The 16,926-nt window shown below is 44.3% G+C and overlaps 2 protein-coding genes across 7 annotated transcripts in view; one reads left to right on the top strand and one right to left on the bottom strand.

The window, feature by feature from the left end:
* Positions 1-5,603: 5,603 nt before the first annotated feature.
* Positions 5,604-14,207, bottom strand: ATP23 (ATP23 metallopeptidase and ATP synthase assembly factor homolog). Its single transcript, XM_053253558.1, has 6 exons — positions 13,848-14,207; positions 11,234-11,279; positions 11,042-11,123; positions 8,367-8,504; positions 7,810-7,893; positions 5,604-6,075 (listed from the first exon to the last, which is right to left on the bottom strand). Exons 1-6 carry the CDS (start codon positions 14,065-14,067, stop codon positions 5,872-5,874), a joined length of 774 nt encoding a protein of 257 aa, XP_053109533.1. The 5' UTR covers positions 14,068-14,207; the 3' UTR covers positions 5,604-5,871.
* A 251-nt stretch (positions 14,208-14,458) lies between these two features.
* Positions 14,459-16,926, top strand: part of RPAP3 (RNA polymerase II associated protein 3) — a 36,477-nt gene continuing 34,009 nt past the window's right edge. Inside the window, exons 1-3 of one of the 6 annotated variants that reach the window (XM_053253555.1) lie at positions 14,459-14,679; positions 15,320-15,399; positions 16,106-16,306. In XM_053253555.1, the coding sequence (XP_053109530.1) occupies positions 16,154-16,306 (153 nt within the window). In that variant the 5' untranslated portion in view covers positions 14,459-14,679; positions 15,320-15,399; positions 16,106-16,153. The other 5 variants (XM_053253554.1, XM_053253557.1, XM_053253552.1 and 2 more) reach the window with 5 other exon arrangements.

Below are 16,926 nucleotides of genomic sequence, written 5' to 3'. Positions count from 1 at the left end.
GGGAAAATGACTTGACTAGAAAGCTAGAGGTTGCTGGTTCGAATCCCTGCTGGTATGTGTTTTCCAGACTATGGGAAACACCTATATCGGGCAGCAGCAATATAGGAAGATGCTGAAAGGCATCATCTAATACTGCGTGGGTGATGGCAATGGTAAACCCCTCCTGTATTCTACCAAAAGAAAAGCCCAGGGCTCTGTGGACAACCACAGGAGTTGACAATGACTCAATGGCAAACTTTACCTTTACCGAACACATAATTATAAACAACCCAGCACCAGCCAACAAGAGGTACAGGACTTTCTTGCTCTCTACACCAACATCAGTTTGCCTCCCCTCAAATAGCTGGAGAAAAAGCCACGCCTCACACCCTTTGCTTCCTCCAGCAGATATAGCACATCAAGTCCAATTAAAGGCAGCAGAAAAAGAGAAGTATCCAAAAAGGGCAAACTGAAGATAAACCACCTTCTTCTTCTTCCCACAGCCAGCACAGCAGGCAGACAGCAAAATGTTCCGCCTCACCTCCTCTTGCCATGCCTGGCCCCCATGTGGCAGCAAGACTGTGCAATTTGGGTAGCCAGCTCCCCAAATTAGTAGACAATACTGAGCTAGATGGACTAAAGGCCTGACTTGGTAATGCAGCCTCCTATGTTCCTAGCCAAAAGGCCATTGTGGCAGGGGATGATGGGAGTTATGGCCCAACAACATCCTGGGAGCCAAGGATGAGAACACCTGCCCTAGGGAATGGGAAGGGGACTGCCTTTTCTAAGGATACTAGCTTAAGAACTTCAAAGAGTGCCTAGAACAGGTTTCCCAGTTTGCTGAGTCTACCCCCTGCCTCAGCTGACTTGTAAGCCCAATCCTATGCATGTTTACCCAGAAGTATATTTCACTATATTTAACAAGGCTTAACCTCAGGAAAGTATGCGTAGAGACTGCAGTTTGCTTGCTCTTGCTTGCTTGCGTTCTCTTAAGACAATTAAGAGCATTCACCTTGCTTGCATTCACCTTAAGACAATTGTGCCAGGTAATTTAACACACCCATATCTCATTTTGCCCTCCCAAAGGACCAGTTTGGATTAGATGCTGGCCATAACGCATTATCAGGACAGCACTGCACTGAAAGCATGTTTGCCCAGACAACATGGAGGACATCCTGATGCACTGTTGGGGCATCCCTTAGTTGTGTGTATGTGGGTGGGTGGGTCTTCATCTATATCGCCTCTCTACATGTGCTCCAAATTCCTGTTTAAAGAGGTATTTGGTGCATGAGTAGAGGAACACCCCGACAAGGTGGGGACCAATGTCCCTGGACCACTGAGGTCTGGGGGCTGCCAGAGTGCCCCTTCTCCCACGGCATCTCCTTGCCAGGCTCATCCCCTCCTGCACCCAGCCAGCAAATGAAGTGCTTGCCAGCTAGGATTGAAATACCTGATCCCTCACCTGCTTCCAGCAAGCATATTTGCTCAGAATGAGGAAGCTGATGAGCGGCCGCACGTCCTCCCCTCCGGCTGTTGGCCGCACCCCTTGCATCAGCATGCATCTGAAGCCAATGCAGGGGGTATGACTAGGGCAGGCAAGTGGTGTCTGTGCCTGGGCCACTACCACCAAGCCTGCTACACCTCTGGTGTGACACAAGGCTCCAGATAAGTGAGAAATATATGAATGACTTTAGTGTGCCTCCTGAAAATACAGTGTAATACAAAACATGGACTAAGATGGGGACCTGAAAAAGAAGCAAAGGTTAAAGGAATATTAACGAGCAACATTATGCCATTGCAGGACTAAGTACAGCCCCAGGGAATTTAGGAAATGCAGAAGGTCGGCTAGATTACATCAAAGGAGGGAACTTTAGAATTCAGTGTGCAATTTTCTCCATAGGTGCATAAAGTCTTTTTCTAACTGCTTTTGTTCAGATATTCACTCACTTTGCATCCAGCAGCTATGCAACAGTGGGTTGCTGATAAAATTACCTCTTGAAAACAAGATTAGAAATTCTCTACATGAAATATAGGGATGGGGGGGAAATGAAGCAGTGTTTCGCAAGATAATAAGATACTTCACCGTGGAAGAGGATATTCAACCCAAAATCTAAGTGTGTTTTCACATCACTTTAAAAAAAAGAAAAGATGAAGCCAACCTGAACTGATTTTTTTATTGTCTTATTGCATCCTGGATCAGTCAGATTGGGCACAGCCTATGTTCTGAGACAAAATTAGGCCGTGAGTCTATCAAATCATGATTTTATCCACTTTTTGAAGATTTCCCTGTGAGAACTGAAGCAGTGGCATTCTCACATGTACACTTACTTGAAAAGCTATCTCTTCCAAACCTCCAAAACAAAAAAGGGCACTTTTCATAGATCTGCTCATTAGATAGAATTCTTTTCTCTGAATCAATAACAGCATTAGAAAGAAGAAATTACAGAAGTGCAGCAGCAGCAGCACCCCCCAATTACATTCCACCTACCTAAATGACCCCTACAATGATAATTGAAGTGCTGTCAGTGTTGCAGCATGTTAGACTTTTGTGCTTGCACCTCTCTAATCAACATTAATCTTTCATTATACAGAATACTTATTCTGTATTGTAATGTACTAAGGCAGGCGTGGCCATCTGACTCCCCCCCCCCCCGCCCCGCACCACAGTAATTCTATGTGACCCTCAAAGGCCCTACCAAATTTTAATCACTGCAGAGTAAAATGCATGTCTTTGGTTCCATTTGCCTGGTGAATGAACATGTCTTCTGGTTGAAAGAAACAATTTTCCTTTGGATTTTATATGTAAGACGTAACTGTGCCATTTTGTAGCTGCTGCTCTGTATCCAGGAAGCTCTTACTGCAAGACAGCACCGGCTTTATTATGGAATGAAGCAAAATAAATTTGTGGTCCCTAAACTGCTGTGAGGAGAAGAAAGTGGCCTGCAAAGAATTCAGAATTTGGGGGAATGGTGAGACTAAAGCAGGGATTGGATGAATTGCCCTAATTGAAAAGTGGTTCTGGCTGCCATTGCTGAGTTGCTACCATCTTAGAGAGGAGCAGAGCAGGCCAACAGGTTTAGGGAAAGGATGGTAAAGGAAGCAGGAGGCTAAGAAAAAAGGGTACTATTCTAAGGGAAGGAGAGCTGAAAGCAAGGGTGATCTAGGGGAATGGGAGAGAGAGCCACAGCAGAGAGAGGGGAAGAAAACTGGGAGAATTAGCAGGAAGCATGGATGAAATCTCTCTCCAGCAGGATCTGGAGAGATAAGGAACAGGTTCACACATTCATTTGAAAGTAGGCAACCAAATCTTAGGGAGCAGTTCTCTAATATTTTAATATTGTATATCCTACAGTACTTCTGTTGACTGCATTCTGGAAAAGCCTCCAGCTACAATGCCTAGTAAGATGTCTATGCAAATATTACTATATTATATGGATATACTTGTATTGTTGATACAAGTTATTTTCTCCAGTTAACTTGCAGTGAATATCCCTGTGCCTCCTATTCTTATAACTAGTTCCACACATATCCAGGCACAGACCAACTAACATTTGACAAGGTTCTCACACACACACACACACACACACACACACACACACACAGCCCTTCCTCTGCCATCTTTCTTTGTATGATGCATAAACTGTAAGCCATTCAGGGCAGCTGTCTTCAAATCAATGCTGTTATAATCCTCTCTAATAAAACGCTTGGTGTCCGTCCGTGGACGGACACCAAGCGTGCATTCATGCCTGGCCTGTTCTGGGCATGCCCAGAACAGGGCAAGGGAGGCACGAACGGCAGGACCCGGCGGCCATGTTGGGGCCGGGAGAAGGAGAAGTGGCCGCCGCCTACGCCAGGAGGAGAGTGCGGGAGAGGCGGCGGCGCAGCCGTGGCCACGGCCAGAGGTGGCGGTGGCCGCGACGGGGCAACTGGCAGCGGGAGTGCGGGTGAGGCGGCGGCGGGGCCAGAAGCGGCCGCTGCAAATAAAGGAGAGAGGCGCCGGGGGAAGAGGCGGCGGGGAAGCTGGCCGAGGTGGCGGCGGAGCCGCCGCCGAGGCCTGGCGCCGCCAGTAAAGCCGGGCGGGGGGGGAAACCTTGGGGCCCGATCCCACCATTCCCGTCCCCCCGCCAAATTACTAAGGGCCAAATTGGCCCTGAAAAATGCCGCCGCCGAACCGCCCTCCCAGCTGCCCGATCCCACCATTTGTACAGGAAAGAGGAGCTCGCCAGCAGAGCTCCTCTTTCTGCAAAGGCTCTTCTCAAACTGGCGCTTTGAGCGGAAAGGGCGTCCTTTCCGCTCAAAGCGCCAGTTTGAGAAGAGCCTTTGCAGAAAGAGGAGCTCTGCTGGCGAGCTCCTCTTTCCTGTACAAATGGTGGGATCGGGCAGCTGGGAGGTTCGGCAGCGGGGGCCGAAAGCATTACTAGCGCCCGTTTTTCAACGGGCTAAAATTCACTTGTACTGTAATAATATCCCCTCTGCAAAAGAAGTCTAATACTTGCCTACGTACTCCCGCAAAGGGATACTCAGCTTGCAAAAGCGTACACATCCGTAAAGGAGAAATGCAGCCACATTGTTAAGGGGTCTTGGAGAAGAAGCTACGTACTGATCCACTAACAGTCCAATCCATGCATACTTACTCAGAAGTAAATCCCACTGTATTCAATGGGATTTGCTCCCAGGAAATTGTGCAGTGCCTTAGAGTCCAAGTCACACACTTCCAAATCTTAAATTTAGCTATATTTATGCTTCATGTTTTACAGACTTTATAGTTTACTAGACTGTTTGAGAAACTTTAGAATACTGTCTTAATGACAAAATTGACCTATAAAAAGCATTAGGAGGACTTGGGCAGGACAACTTCGTGGGAAGACAGAGTATAGCTTATTGGAAAAGTACTATGCAGGGGAAAAACACTTTGATCGTTAGGTTTTCCTTTTTTAGTGTGCAGTAAGCAGCAATGAGAATTAGGTAATTGTTACACATTTTTAATGAACCCATTTTACAATTTTTTTTAATCTTGTGATTTTGTAATTTGTAATTTTTGCTATATTGTAATGAATTTAATAGTGGTATGATGGTATGTATGTCAAAATAAAATTAATAAGGAAAAAACCTCACTTGTGAGTTCCTACACAAATGAATGCTAATGAAATTATCTTAGCACTGGCTCAAGTATCTGCAGCTAGCTGTCTACTCACAAAGCTTCAAAAGCTATTGATGCATCTCAACATGCATTTTGAATTGGTATCACTGGCTGCCCCTATGCAGTCTAGTAGGTCAGCAAGGCTGGAATGGCACTTCCTCATCTAGATTCTACAGGAGTTTTACTAGATGTAAGCACTTCTGTCATGTTCCAGGACGGAATATAGTGGCGCACTATAGTCTGGATGATACAGAATAATTAGTGAACTGTTTTGATTGCGGAAGAGTCTGACTTCTGGCTTGGTGTTGGACTAGATCAGGGGTAGGCAACCCTGGGAGCTGTAATTCAACAACACCTGCAGAGCCAAAGTTGCCTACCCATGGAGTAGATTTTCCTCAACTTTGTTCCAGACACACAATTCTATGAAGTGATATAAAGATACCATCAAATTAGTCAATCAACCCAGAAGAAAAAAAAATATATATTAAAAATTAATGAAATATCATTTATTCAATCACAGATGAAAACAAGGAATTTGCTAAACCTCCACAGAATGCTCACATACAATTTGTGTGTGTGTGTTTGAGGCGGGGGGAACCATTGGTAGAGTAATTCTTATGCTGAATGCTAAATAGCATGGATATTCTCTCCAATTCACAGGATCTGGTTATCTTCACAATTTCAGCACAACGTATCATTTGTAAACGGTCCTGAAAAGCTGTAGTTTAGCAACTAGAGATTAACAATGTTGTCTATAAATTTGCGTAGTATCGATCACGGTTCTGAAAATCTCTGTATGCGTATTTTGCATCTGCTTCGCTGTGAGGTACTCTGCCAAATGGTTCATGATCACTGAAACATGATTCAAACACTTCATCCACAGCTTTCTCTGCTGTCTCTTTGCTAACTTTTCGAACAGTCGTGATGGAGCGAACAGCTCTGTTTCTTACACAGGTCTGGAAAACATGAGGAAAGCAAGATCAGGACACAAGCTACAAAGCTCTAGTCCCTTGGGCATTTACATTAGTAGTAAAAGTTAATAGCTATCATCATAGGGATAATTTCCAAAGGATATCGCTAACTAAGTCAATTGTCAATACACAGCTCAGCCTTGAGAAGACACAAAGATGGTCAGCTCAACAGCAAATATAAAATCTATCATGGTGGACATCTTCTAGACCTGAGTCATTCCTTGGCAGATCAGCTGCTTTGAGGAACTCACTCGCCGTTACTGTAATCTACCCAAAGACGACCAGAATCCTACATTTCATTAGAAACTCCCATTATTTCAAGTTTCTGAATCTCCTGATAATATGAATTAAAGGAGCACTGACAAACCATAGTCAGTTGCTAAGATGAGACCATTTTAAAAAATCACTGTTTCAGCCAAATATTTGATACCTTTAAAACAGGGGTTTAAAGTGGATAAGTTGTGGCTGGGGATGATGGGAATTGTAGTGCAATAACCACTGGAGAGCCAAGGCTGTCTACCCCTGCTCTAAACCATAATAAGCAGTTCCTCCAGTTGCCTACAGTGAGGAGCAGTCATCCCAAGAAAGCAAGCAAGTGGCAATTCCACTTCCAGCCACCACAAAGATATTTCTCCAAACTGAAACGAACAATCACAACTGGGAGGAGTGATAAAAGCAGTGCCACACATATTCCTTAGGGGAGGAGGGGTTCTAGTAATTTCAACAGCATCCTAGGGCTCTTGCCAGTTAGAACATAAGTGTTGCAGACAACACTTTTTAGTGTTTAATGACATGGAAGATGAGAGATTAAAAGATTATTCACTTGACTGGGAGGTGGGGCGGGCAGGGGAAGGCTGTGCAGAACTTACCATCCCTCTCCCAGACGATCCTGCAATGATGGTGGGAAGCACGTGCTGCATTCTCACATGATTTGCGCCGCTGCATGCAGCATGGATCTCTGGAGACCGGGATAATGTGTCCTGGCCTCCAGGCATCCCGCAATGCACTGCACGGTGAGCGTGATTCATTGGGAGATACCCTTTGTCACAGGCGCTCTAGGCACCCACCTGTGTGTCTGCTTGGGCTGCAAGCAGCCCAAGCACACGCACAACCCCGGGGTTAAGGGCACACTCATGCCCTTAAACTCAGCTAAAGGCCAGGGTAGAAAGCTGGGTCAGGCAGATAGGCAGTGCTGGGATCTGCGTGGATCCTGGCACTTCCCATGAGTAGCCTAGTCATAGCCTTATGCTGTACATAGTCTAAGGTCTGTACATACCCTGTACATACATACATAGTACATAGTCTAAGGTCTGTACATACCCTGTACATACATACCCATAGTCTGTACATACCCTAACCCTTAAAGAGTAGAGGGCCTGGGAGAATGAACACAAGGAAGCATGCAAGCAGATTCTAAGGACTTATATGCAAAGGCTGGAGTATCTTCCAGATCATTTGGACAAGGAAGATTGCATACTGCTCTACTATGGCAGCTACACTGCCCCCTGTTCTTGATGCAGCATTAGCGAAAGCAGGTAGCAGCAGAACAGCAAGAGCAAGAAGACCTGGGTAGACAGTGCTGCAACTGCAGACTCTAATCTTCTTTCATTCTTGCAGGTACCTCTGCTGCCGCTCCGGCACCACTGAACCTCAAATCACAGTGAAGGTGACATAGTGTGTACATCTGATCCTCCTATTGTTTTATGGGTTGGGCCTTACCTGACGGTGCTGTTTCAATCCAAATTTAAACTGGGCCATTTCATTTATGAACGAGCAGTCTCCACTTAGATTAGCAGCTCGAATCTAGGACAAATACACAAAACCACAAAAACTGAACAGAGTACTTAAAACTGCATCCCTTAACAGGATGGCATAGATGCCAAGAATACTTTGGCAAAAATACCACTGGCTAAGTGTCCATCACTACAGTAGTCATGTCACTGAACCTTCCTCTAATTAGGAAGAGTGTAATATTCCCTGCCTGCTCAGTCACATAACTCCTGAAATCTATAAAATGTGGATGGGGAAGATGGAGGGGAGGGAGAGAGAGACCCAACTCCTGTAACAAAGGAACTGCTGAATCTGGCTGGTCTTTGGGGATACATTTTCAGGAATATTCCTATTTTACCAATTCACCTATATAGTTAAGAGACTACCTTCTTGATTGCAGGGGTCTTATGACCCAGTGCATGTATTTTAAGAGTATTTTTGAGATCAGATATATACCTGAAAACATTATTAATCCACATCTGTGAGCATTAAGCATTTTAACTTACCTCTGAACAAGCTAGGTGCTTGACATTATTGAACCAGTCCACATGTGCACGGCAGTGATCAAATGCATGGATAAGCTCATGTGTAACCACTCGGTTCATTTGAGATTGATAGTGAATGTTATTTTGGCACAGCACAATCTGCAAAGCAAGTGAGGGGGGAAAAACAATCACCAGATAATTCAGCAAAGATTGTTACTTGCAAGGTGTATGCTTTTGTTTTGTAGCCCTGAAAAAATGTATTGTTATTTTCAGCTTTCCCCCATACTCTATAGTGCTTTAATATATGGTGGCCTTTGTCATAAAAAATGGTATGGAGCTCTGGTCAATCTGATGCATGGGGAACTTTAGAGATAGTCATTACCTGGCTTCCTCCTCCTCCAGGTACAATCAGGGTAGGCACAAGTATTCCCTGTAAGAGGGAATCCCTGATGTTGACGACTGTATCTCCCAGAATTTCTAGAGCCAGCAGGCTTTAGCTGAGGATGCTTGGAGTTGTAGTCAACAACATCTGGGATTTTCTGTTAGAGGGAACACTGGTAGGCACAGGTAGGAAGAGTCAGCCTCTCCTCCTGCCCTATATATTCATTACTGGTGACACAAACAGTGCAGGGAGGGGCTGTAGATCTAATTCATGATCCTCACACTGCAGTGTGAATGAAGCAAAAGAATAAGTAGACTACATACCTTTCTTATCCACCTCTGTCCATTCTCTTCCCTTTGTGAATATGGAAGAAAAGGAAGACTGGTGGCTTACCAGGTCACGGTTTTCTTACTGGAAAAGCTCTGCTCCTCTATGCCTTGGGCCTAATTCTGGAGGCAGCCCGTCCAGCTGCAGGGTGCAGACTGTGGGTTTGCTTCTCCATGCAAGGAGAGGCCAGCCAAGGGAACCATTAGCAAAGACACAATGACCCTTTTACTCCTTGCACACACTGAAAATGCCTGAAGTCAATGTGGTCAAGACATAATAGTGAAGAATCAAAGGAGGGGCAACACACAGCAGAAGAAAAAGAGGAGGCAAACTCCAAAAAGGTAAGAAAATAATGTGCAGGATTTATTCAGAAAATATAATCTTATATGCCCGATGCATTTCAGTGTGTATATACTTTTTTTCAGGGACACACACATAAAAAATCCTCCTGATGATAGCAGATCCAACAGAATGGGAGTGATACGGACAAGCCTACTGCAAGGAAGCAGATTTGGGCACACAAAGAGTATAGCTCATATATAGAGCAATGCCAGAAGAATACAGAATCTGCACAACTGTCGTTTCCTCCCCAGATAGCCCTCCAAGCTTCCTTCAGGCTCCTCAGCAGGACCATGGTAGGATGCAGGGAGAGGACCCCAAAATGGGGCAGCACTCCAATAGCACAGCAGGTGTTTCTGCCCAGCTCTCTCCCTTCCTCTGCAGTCACTTGTGTCACAGCCCACACTGTTGCCAAGAACCCCTCAATCCTTGGCAAGGCTGTTCCAGGAAGTTAATGATGGTCATGTAGACACTGCATACCACAGAGCAATGCTCTGTATGTGAAGCTATATTTTATTTATGAATCCTACCCATTATTCCATAGCACCCTGCTGGAGCTCTTCTCCTCATTTTCCTCTGCCATGAATGGAAGTGTCACATTGCCTTTTATGGAGAAGATGAGGCATGGCACCATAAATATAAAAACTTATGATATAAAATGTAAAATAAATAAATAAAATCAATGTCAGAGGAAAACCCAGACAACTTGTTTCTCTAGTAATCATAATTGCAATCTACTCTTGGAAGTCTGACAGGTTTTATAGTTTCTGCAGTTTTTATATGACTTGTAGGCAATGTAAGTAGCATTTCATCCTATTCATTTTTACATAGGATTTTTTTTAAATGGAATGCTCTCCACTTTAATTGAATTCCTGGCTTACAATGAGTTCCTCTCATTCAAGCCATTCTGTTAGCACTATGTGTATTTAGTCTTATTCTTTATAATGTTATTAAATGAGTACAATTAAAGGAATAGTAAACAATTCAGAGAAATCATGAATATAATTCAAATGCTCAGCATTATATAAGAACATAAGAACAGCCCTGCTGGATTAGGCCCAAGGTCCATCCAGTCCAGCATCCTGTTTCACACAGTGGCCCACCAGATGCACCTAAGAAGCCCACAGGTCAGAGGTGAAGGCATGCTCTCTCTCTTGCTGTTGCTCCCCTGCAACTGGAATTTAGAGGCATCTTGCCTGTGAGTCTGGAGGTGGCCTATAGCCACCAGACTAGTAGCTACTGATAGACTGTCCTTCGTGAATTCGTCTAAGCCCATTTTAAAGCCATCCAAGCTAGTGGCCATCACCACATCCTGTGGCAGAGAATTCCACAGATTAATTATGCGCTATGTGAAAAAGTACTTCCTTTTGTTGGTCCTAATATTTCCGGCCTGCAATTTCATGGGATGACCCCTGGTTCTAGAGTTGTTAGAGGGAGAAAAATTTCTCTCTGTCCATTCTTTCTACTCCATGCATACTTTTATACACCTTGGTAATATCTCCCTGTAGTCGCCTCTTTCCAAACTAAAAAGCCCCAGTTGCTATAACCTTTCCTCACAAGGAAGGTGAACTGTCTTTTGCAAAAAAAAAAAAAAAGCACATAAATGACTGAAGGCTGCCAATATTATAACATACTGCTCAGTATCTACCTGTGATGTTGAAGAATCAAATCCTCCACTGACACATCCATCACAATCTTCGCATGAAATGTGTCGGTCTCTGAAAACAGTGCTAAAAGATCCAAGTGTGTCAATTTAGGTAACACAGGATTGTCAACTTCATTAGGAATATAAATACTACAAATAAATATATACATTAACTTGGGACAAAAATGCACTCACCAGCCAGAATTCTTCATAGCTTCAAGTAGTAGTTTAGCATATGGATCTAGGACAAATATCAGGGCAGTTATTTATTTCTAAGCATGTATCTTGTGCAGAGACCAAAGCTACATGCAATAAACTTCACAATGCCAGAAAAAAAGCATTCTCAAAGTGCAACTTTCCTTCATTTGAACCATTACTGCATCTCAAACCAGCCTGCAAATGCCACCATCTAGGTGACAATACTGGACTCATCTAATTTACAAATACATTTATTTGCATCATTAACAATATACTCAGGTGGTTCAATCACATGAACAAAGGGAACTTGCACAATCCTGCAGCAGACAAGACAAGAGATTTTGGTTAGAACATCCATGCCTGCAGAAGCTGCAGGTTCTTTCCTCCCATGTGGCACAGTTCATGTGGGGAAACCATCTGTGACCTATTCAATACACAAGTTAACTGGGAGTACTGCTCACCCCTCTGGCATTTATGTTATGAGGTCCCACCGGGTTCCATATTTCCCCCACCATGCTTTAAACATCTACAGTACCAAGTAAGGTTATTCAGAAATTTGGAGTATGGTGCCCTCAGAATGCTGATGACACCAAACTCTATTTCTTCTCTCATCCAATACTGGTGAAGTAGTGAAATGCTGAATCAATGTCTGGAATCAGGAATGGAATAGAAGAGGACCAATAAACTGCAGCTCAATCCAGGTAAGATGGCAGCTCTGTTAGTAAGTACAGTTGACCAGGGAGGTGGTGTTCAGCCTGTTCTGGATGAGGCTGCACTCCCTCTAAACTTTGGGTCCCCAGATATTGTTGAACTACAACACTCATCATTCCCAGCCACAATGGACAAAGGAACTGATAATGTTATTAAATGACTACAGATATTTATTTATTTTTAAATGTATAACCTGTCCTTTCCCCGAGGAGCAGTGTATATGGTTATGTTTATCCTCACAACAACCCTGTGAGGTAGGTTAGGCTGAGAGTTAAGTGACTGGCCCAGAGTCACCCAGTGAGCTTCATGATTGAATGGGGATTCCAACTCAGGTCTTCCTGGTCCTAGTCCAACACTCTAACCACTACACTATGCTGGCTTCTACCAGCATATAGCCTTCTACCATATAGCCTTCTAGAATATAGGCTTCTACCACATGCTCCTGGCCAAACCTTATAGTCATCAGAGGCTTCTCGGTACCCCTGCTGAAGTTAGCTGGGTGATGACCAGGTAGAAGGCATTTCTGGTTGCGGTGGCCTATATGAAGAATGTTGTCCCAGAGAAGATGTAGCACTAGCCTTCACATCTTTTCAGCACCAAGAAAGTTATCTTCCATTTGCCCAATGCTAGCATGTTTTATAATTTGTTTATGTTTTTCTGCTGGATTCTATTAACCTTTCTGGGTTGCTACTTTTTATAACTTTAAATTTAGAGATTTATCATACTTGTTATTTTACTGTATATGCACACCACTCTGGAGGCTTTATGTTGAAGGGTAGCATAATAAACAAAATGACTAAGTAAAATTGTAACATTTAACTCAGGCAAAAGATGAAAACAAACATTTCAACAGAGAACTGAATAAAAGAGACATGAATAAACTCACATGCTTTTTACTGAATCAGCTTTTGAGGAAGAAGAATATGCAAGTGTTTGAATGACACACAACACTTTTACACCCTCATCTTAACCAGACAATAGGTTGTTTTATTTGGCTCAGAGATGGGAGGCAATTGATCAAAGTTAAAATTAACTTTGTAAATAGCCATTATGACAATGGACACGCAGAGATAGTTTAGAGAAAGGGCCATGCATTTACTAAACAAATCCTGTTCTTTCCAAGACGTTTGGAAATTAACTTCCCAAACTTCTTGGAACATGGTCTTTGAGTCAACCTTGCTTTTCTGGTATAGAGAGTGCCTACAGTTGCCAAGCCTCTAGGACTGACATGGTGTCGCCAAGAATCACCATAAATCTCCCAGTGACTACTGGAAACAATCTTTCAGTTCTTAATAGTTTGATATGGGGAAAATAATTGGCAAGATGGGGTTGGGGGAATCCTCTCCAGGAAATGCTTCAGTGAGAAGCCCGATTCAGACATTATGCTACACGAGCATATAGATGTCTGTATGATTGAACATGTGATTGAGTGAATGACTGTATCTGTATTTATTTTAAAAGTGAGCCTGGATACAGGCCCTTCTTCTGAACCCGCATTCAACATAATCTGTGAACGACCATACCTGTATACAGATCAGTACCTGCCTACGTACACTCGTTGTACGAGCATTTAACATACTGTCTGAATGGAACGAGAGTTGTCGCTCTAAGCGCGTCCTGCCTTGGCATTGCAACAGCATAGGACGGCGAGCCCATTGCACACTTGGCGCTAGCTGCGAAGGAGGCGCCTAGAACAGCAATGACTACTTCCATGCAGAGAAGCCTGTGGACAACTGTCTGTTGACGGGAGCGGGGTGAAGAAGACGGGGACTCCGTCTCCCTGGTTGAGAGCGAGCGCGAGAGAGCGGTTTGTCCTTCTCTCTCCGTGGCCAGAAAGCCTTTCAGGCTCCGCTCCTGCCGGCCGCTGCCTCTCTTTCCCAGCGCAGCCGTTGAGACTTACTGTTCTCCAGGGCGATCTTCATCATCATCCGGCACTTGTGGTTGAAGCTGAAGTTGAAGAGACGATCGTACGTAAAGGTCCGCGGCTTCTTCGCCTCGCCTTGGCGTCGCTCCGGAAAGAGGCGGTACCCGAAGTCATCCTCCTCTTCGCCAGAGCCACTTCTGGGGCTGCCCGGCGGCGGCTGCGGTCCCGGTGCCATCGGGGATTCTCTCTCGCTCATTCACGCGCGGAGGAACTAGGGAGCATGACTTCGCCTTCTTCCTCATCCGCCGGCCACCGTACTTGGTGCGGAGACCATAGAGCGCGGGTGACAAACCTGAGGCTCTCTCCAGTTGTTGAAGCAGAACACCCATCAGCCTCCGGAAGTTGTGGCTAGGAAGGATGGGAGTTGTAGTCTAACAACAGCAGCAGTTAGGCGGTGGGCCGCCGTCTCTACCATGGAGTTATAAAGCCGATCTCTTCTAGTATGAAACTCTATGCTCTTTTCCTAAGAGGGGAAAAAGCCCACTTCTCTCCGCCCTCATCCTTTCAACCAATAACGAACGCGCTCCTTCGTGCGCGGGTGGAGCATTAGAGAAAGCCATACTACTAGAGAGGCTGGGACAGAGCTCGAATGCGCGCATGCGGCTTCTCCCTATGCTTTCGGCTGCACCGCTACCTGCAAAGACCAGAGAATTGTTTAAAGGTCTAGATCCATAGTTATAGATAATATACTCATTCTGACATTGGACGCCAAAGCTCCCGTTTTCCGCGCACGGGGTTCTGGGAAAGGAAGGAGAAGCGCGGCGGCGGCGGCGGCTAAAAGGCGAGAGGCGGGATCTAAAACGCCCAGGTGAGGGGAGGGTGTTGGTGCTGCGGGCCGTTGCTGGGACGCGCGTCCTTTGCGAGTGGGGAGTCTGAGTTGGCTGTAAAAGGGAGACTTGAAAGGGGCTTTATTTTTCTGCCCGAGGGGCAGCCGAGCTCCCCTGTAGGAGCTTTTGGGCTACTCGTAGAGCGCTTTTGTGGGGCCCCGTTTAAACTGAGGCAGTTCGTTTGGAAACAAATGACTTTTGCTCCAATATACTTGTAATAATAAATAGAACTGATTTGGAGTAGATGATGAGTTTTGAGGAATTTTTCCTCTCAGACACCCACCCACACCCATGCCTGAAGGTGCGCTCTCCCTCACTCTGTGTTTAATTAAAAAATCTCGTGGTTCCAAATTCTGCAATGCTTTTCATGAGGGGACAGAGTTTGTTTGTTTGTATGTTCCACTTTGACCCCACTGTCAGTATTTTTGTTTCATTCTCACGTGTTTATATGCCTGTCTGAGGATAACCCTTTATGCAGTTGGTGGAGTGGACTGTAGTTAATGAAGGCTTTAAAATAAATTTGCTAGGCTTTAAATTGCCACAAGACTCCTACTGTTTTTTCTGTGACAGATGAACATGACTGGCCCTCTGGGCGTTTTATATGTTCTGAATTATTTTAAGGAACAAGTCCTGATGAGGTCCGTTCCAGAAGGGGTGGCTAAGACTTGCATGTTCTTGCTTCATTTATTCATAAGCAGGAGGTATGATGGACTCTTATGTCAATAGTAAAAATAATGTGTGGGAGATGCACTGAACTGCTTTGATTCTACACTTTGTGCCCGCACAGTCAATGGCTTCAGATACTCTTCTCTATTCCTGACTCACTTCCAGTTTTGTAGCTAAGAAGGGAGAAAAGCAGCTGGAGTAACCAACTGTGGCCAGAGAAGGTGCTAGTGGAGGGAAGGGTCAACATCCCCATCACATGCTTATAAAGTTAGCCTGTTTGTTTTCTATGTGAACAGGGCATGGGAATCATGGCCCCCATCATACCTACTTTGGCCCTGTGTTGTTCTGGCTGGGTTCACACAATGCAGTCACTTGCACATGTTGTTATAAAAGGGATGCCCTGAAAGTGTGCCTGTTATGATGTTCTCCTGGCATGGTGGGTTTTTTAATCCCCTTTATCATGTGGGGGAATTGTTAATCCAAGTGGCTTCTGTATACATGCTCGAAATACTTGTAAACAAGAGATAAAGGCATGAATCAGGACAATGGGTATACTGGTGGGCTGGGGAATTGGAATTGACCTTCTGTTTATATGCATAATTTTTCCTTATTAATAAAGTGTTTGCCAAATGCTTGTTAATGTTCTAGCTTTTCTGATATCAGAACACTACTTGACTTCACTTGGTACAGCAGCAGAGTCAACCAGTTTGCATACATAATACTTTCTTTTTCTTTTCATAGTGTTTTGTAAATGCTTGCTAGTGGCCTGGCCTTTTCCTAATATACCAGATGTCTTCACCAAATAAAGGAATAGAGTTACAGCTGCAGATACGACAGAATGCAGAAGAGCTGCAGGATTTTGTTAAAGACTTAGAAAGCTGGGAAAAGGATATTAAGGGAAAGGATTCTGATTTAAGGCAGCAAAGTGGAGTTCCAGAAAAGGTAAATTCATTAATCTGATATTAGGTTTGATAAAAATGCTCAACATAGAAATATGTCCTGCTTTCAACTAGAACTACAAACAAATCACATCAACTTAATCTGGATGTATGCCACTGTCTGGAGTAGTCTGTCTCAGTGTAACGTGTGTGTACATAGAAATTTAACTGTTAGCGAGACAGGTTTCTACAGTAACTGCCTCACATCCACACATAATAAGCAGTCACTGAAATTAATGGGATGAGTTTATTTGTCCTGTTAATTTCAGTGGAAGTACTCTGTGCTAATTATCTGAAACTTGCCAGTCAGGCTGAGGGGTAGGATACGCTGAGCTTCGGCATGTAGTCAGCCAATTAGGAGCAAAGGCGGAGAATATCCTCTTTTCTCCCCTTTTGCAGTTGAGACATCACTGAGAATGCATCGGCTTCAAGCTGGGGATCTTCAGGTGGGGAAGCAGGAGGGATCCAAGTACCCCCTGGGATTTCTTCAAGTACCCCTAGAGATACTAGTATGTTGGGAAACTCAGATTTAAATCACCAAGGAAAAAAGGCCAATTTAAATAACTGGTTTAAATTAAAAAGTCCATTTATTATTTAGATACTTCCTAAATAAAATGTATACTA

The sequence above is a fragment of the Hemicordylus capensis genome, chromosome 5 (genome assembly GCF_027244095.1).
Source record: "Hemicordylus capensis ecotype Gifberg chromosome 5, rHemCap1.1.pri, whole genome shotgun sequence".
Taxonomy (NCBI): Eukaryota; Metazoa; Chordata; class Lepidosauria; order Squamata; family Cordylidae; genus Hemicordylus; species Hemicordylus capensis.
The sequence above is the reverse complement of the archived record's forward strand: the minus strand, read 5'-3'. Positions and strand labels throughout refer to the sequence as shown.

Bases quoted from the DNA above. Each gene is read 5' to 3' on its own strand.
- ATP23 (XM_053253558.1), bottom strand. From the start codon at position 14,067: ATGAGCGAGAGAGAATCCCCGATGGCACCGGGACCGCAGCCGCCGCCG. The intron at 11,124-11,233 runs GTGAGTGCATTT...TGGATCTTTTAG, and splicing joins GCTATGAAGAATTCTGGCTG to CACTGTTTTCAGAGACCGAC. The intron at 6,076-7,809 runs GTAAGGCCCAAC...CATGTTTTCCAG, and splicing joins GATTGAAACAGCACCGTCAG to ACCTGTGTAAGAAACAGAGC.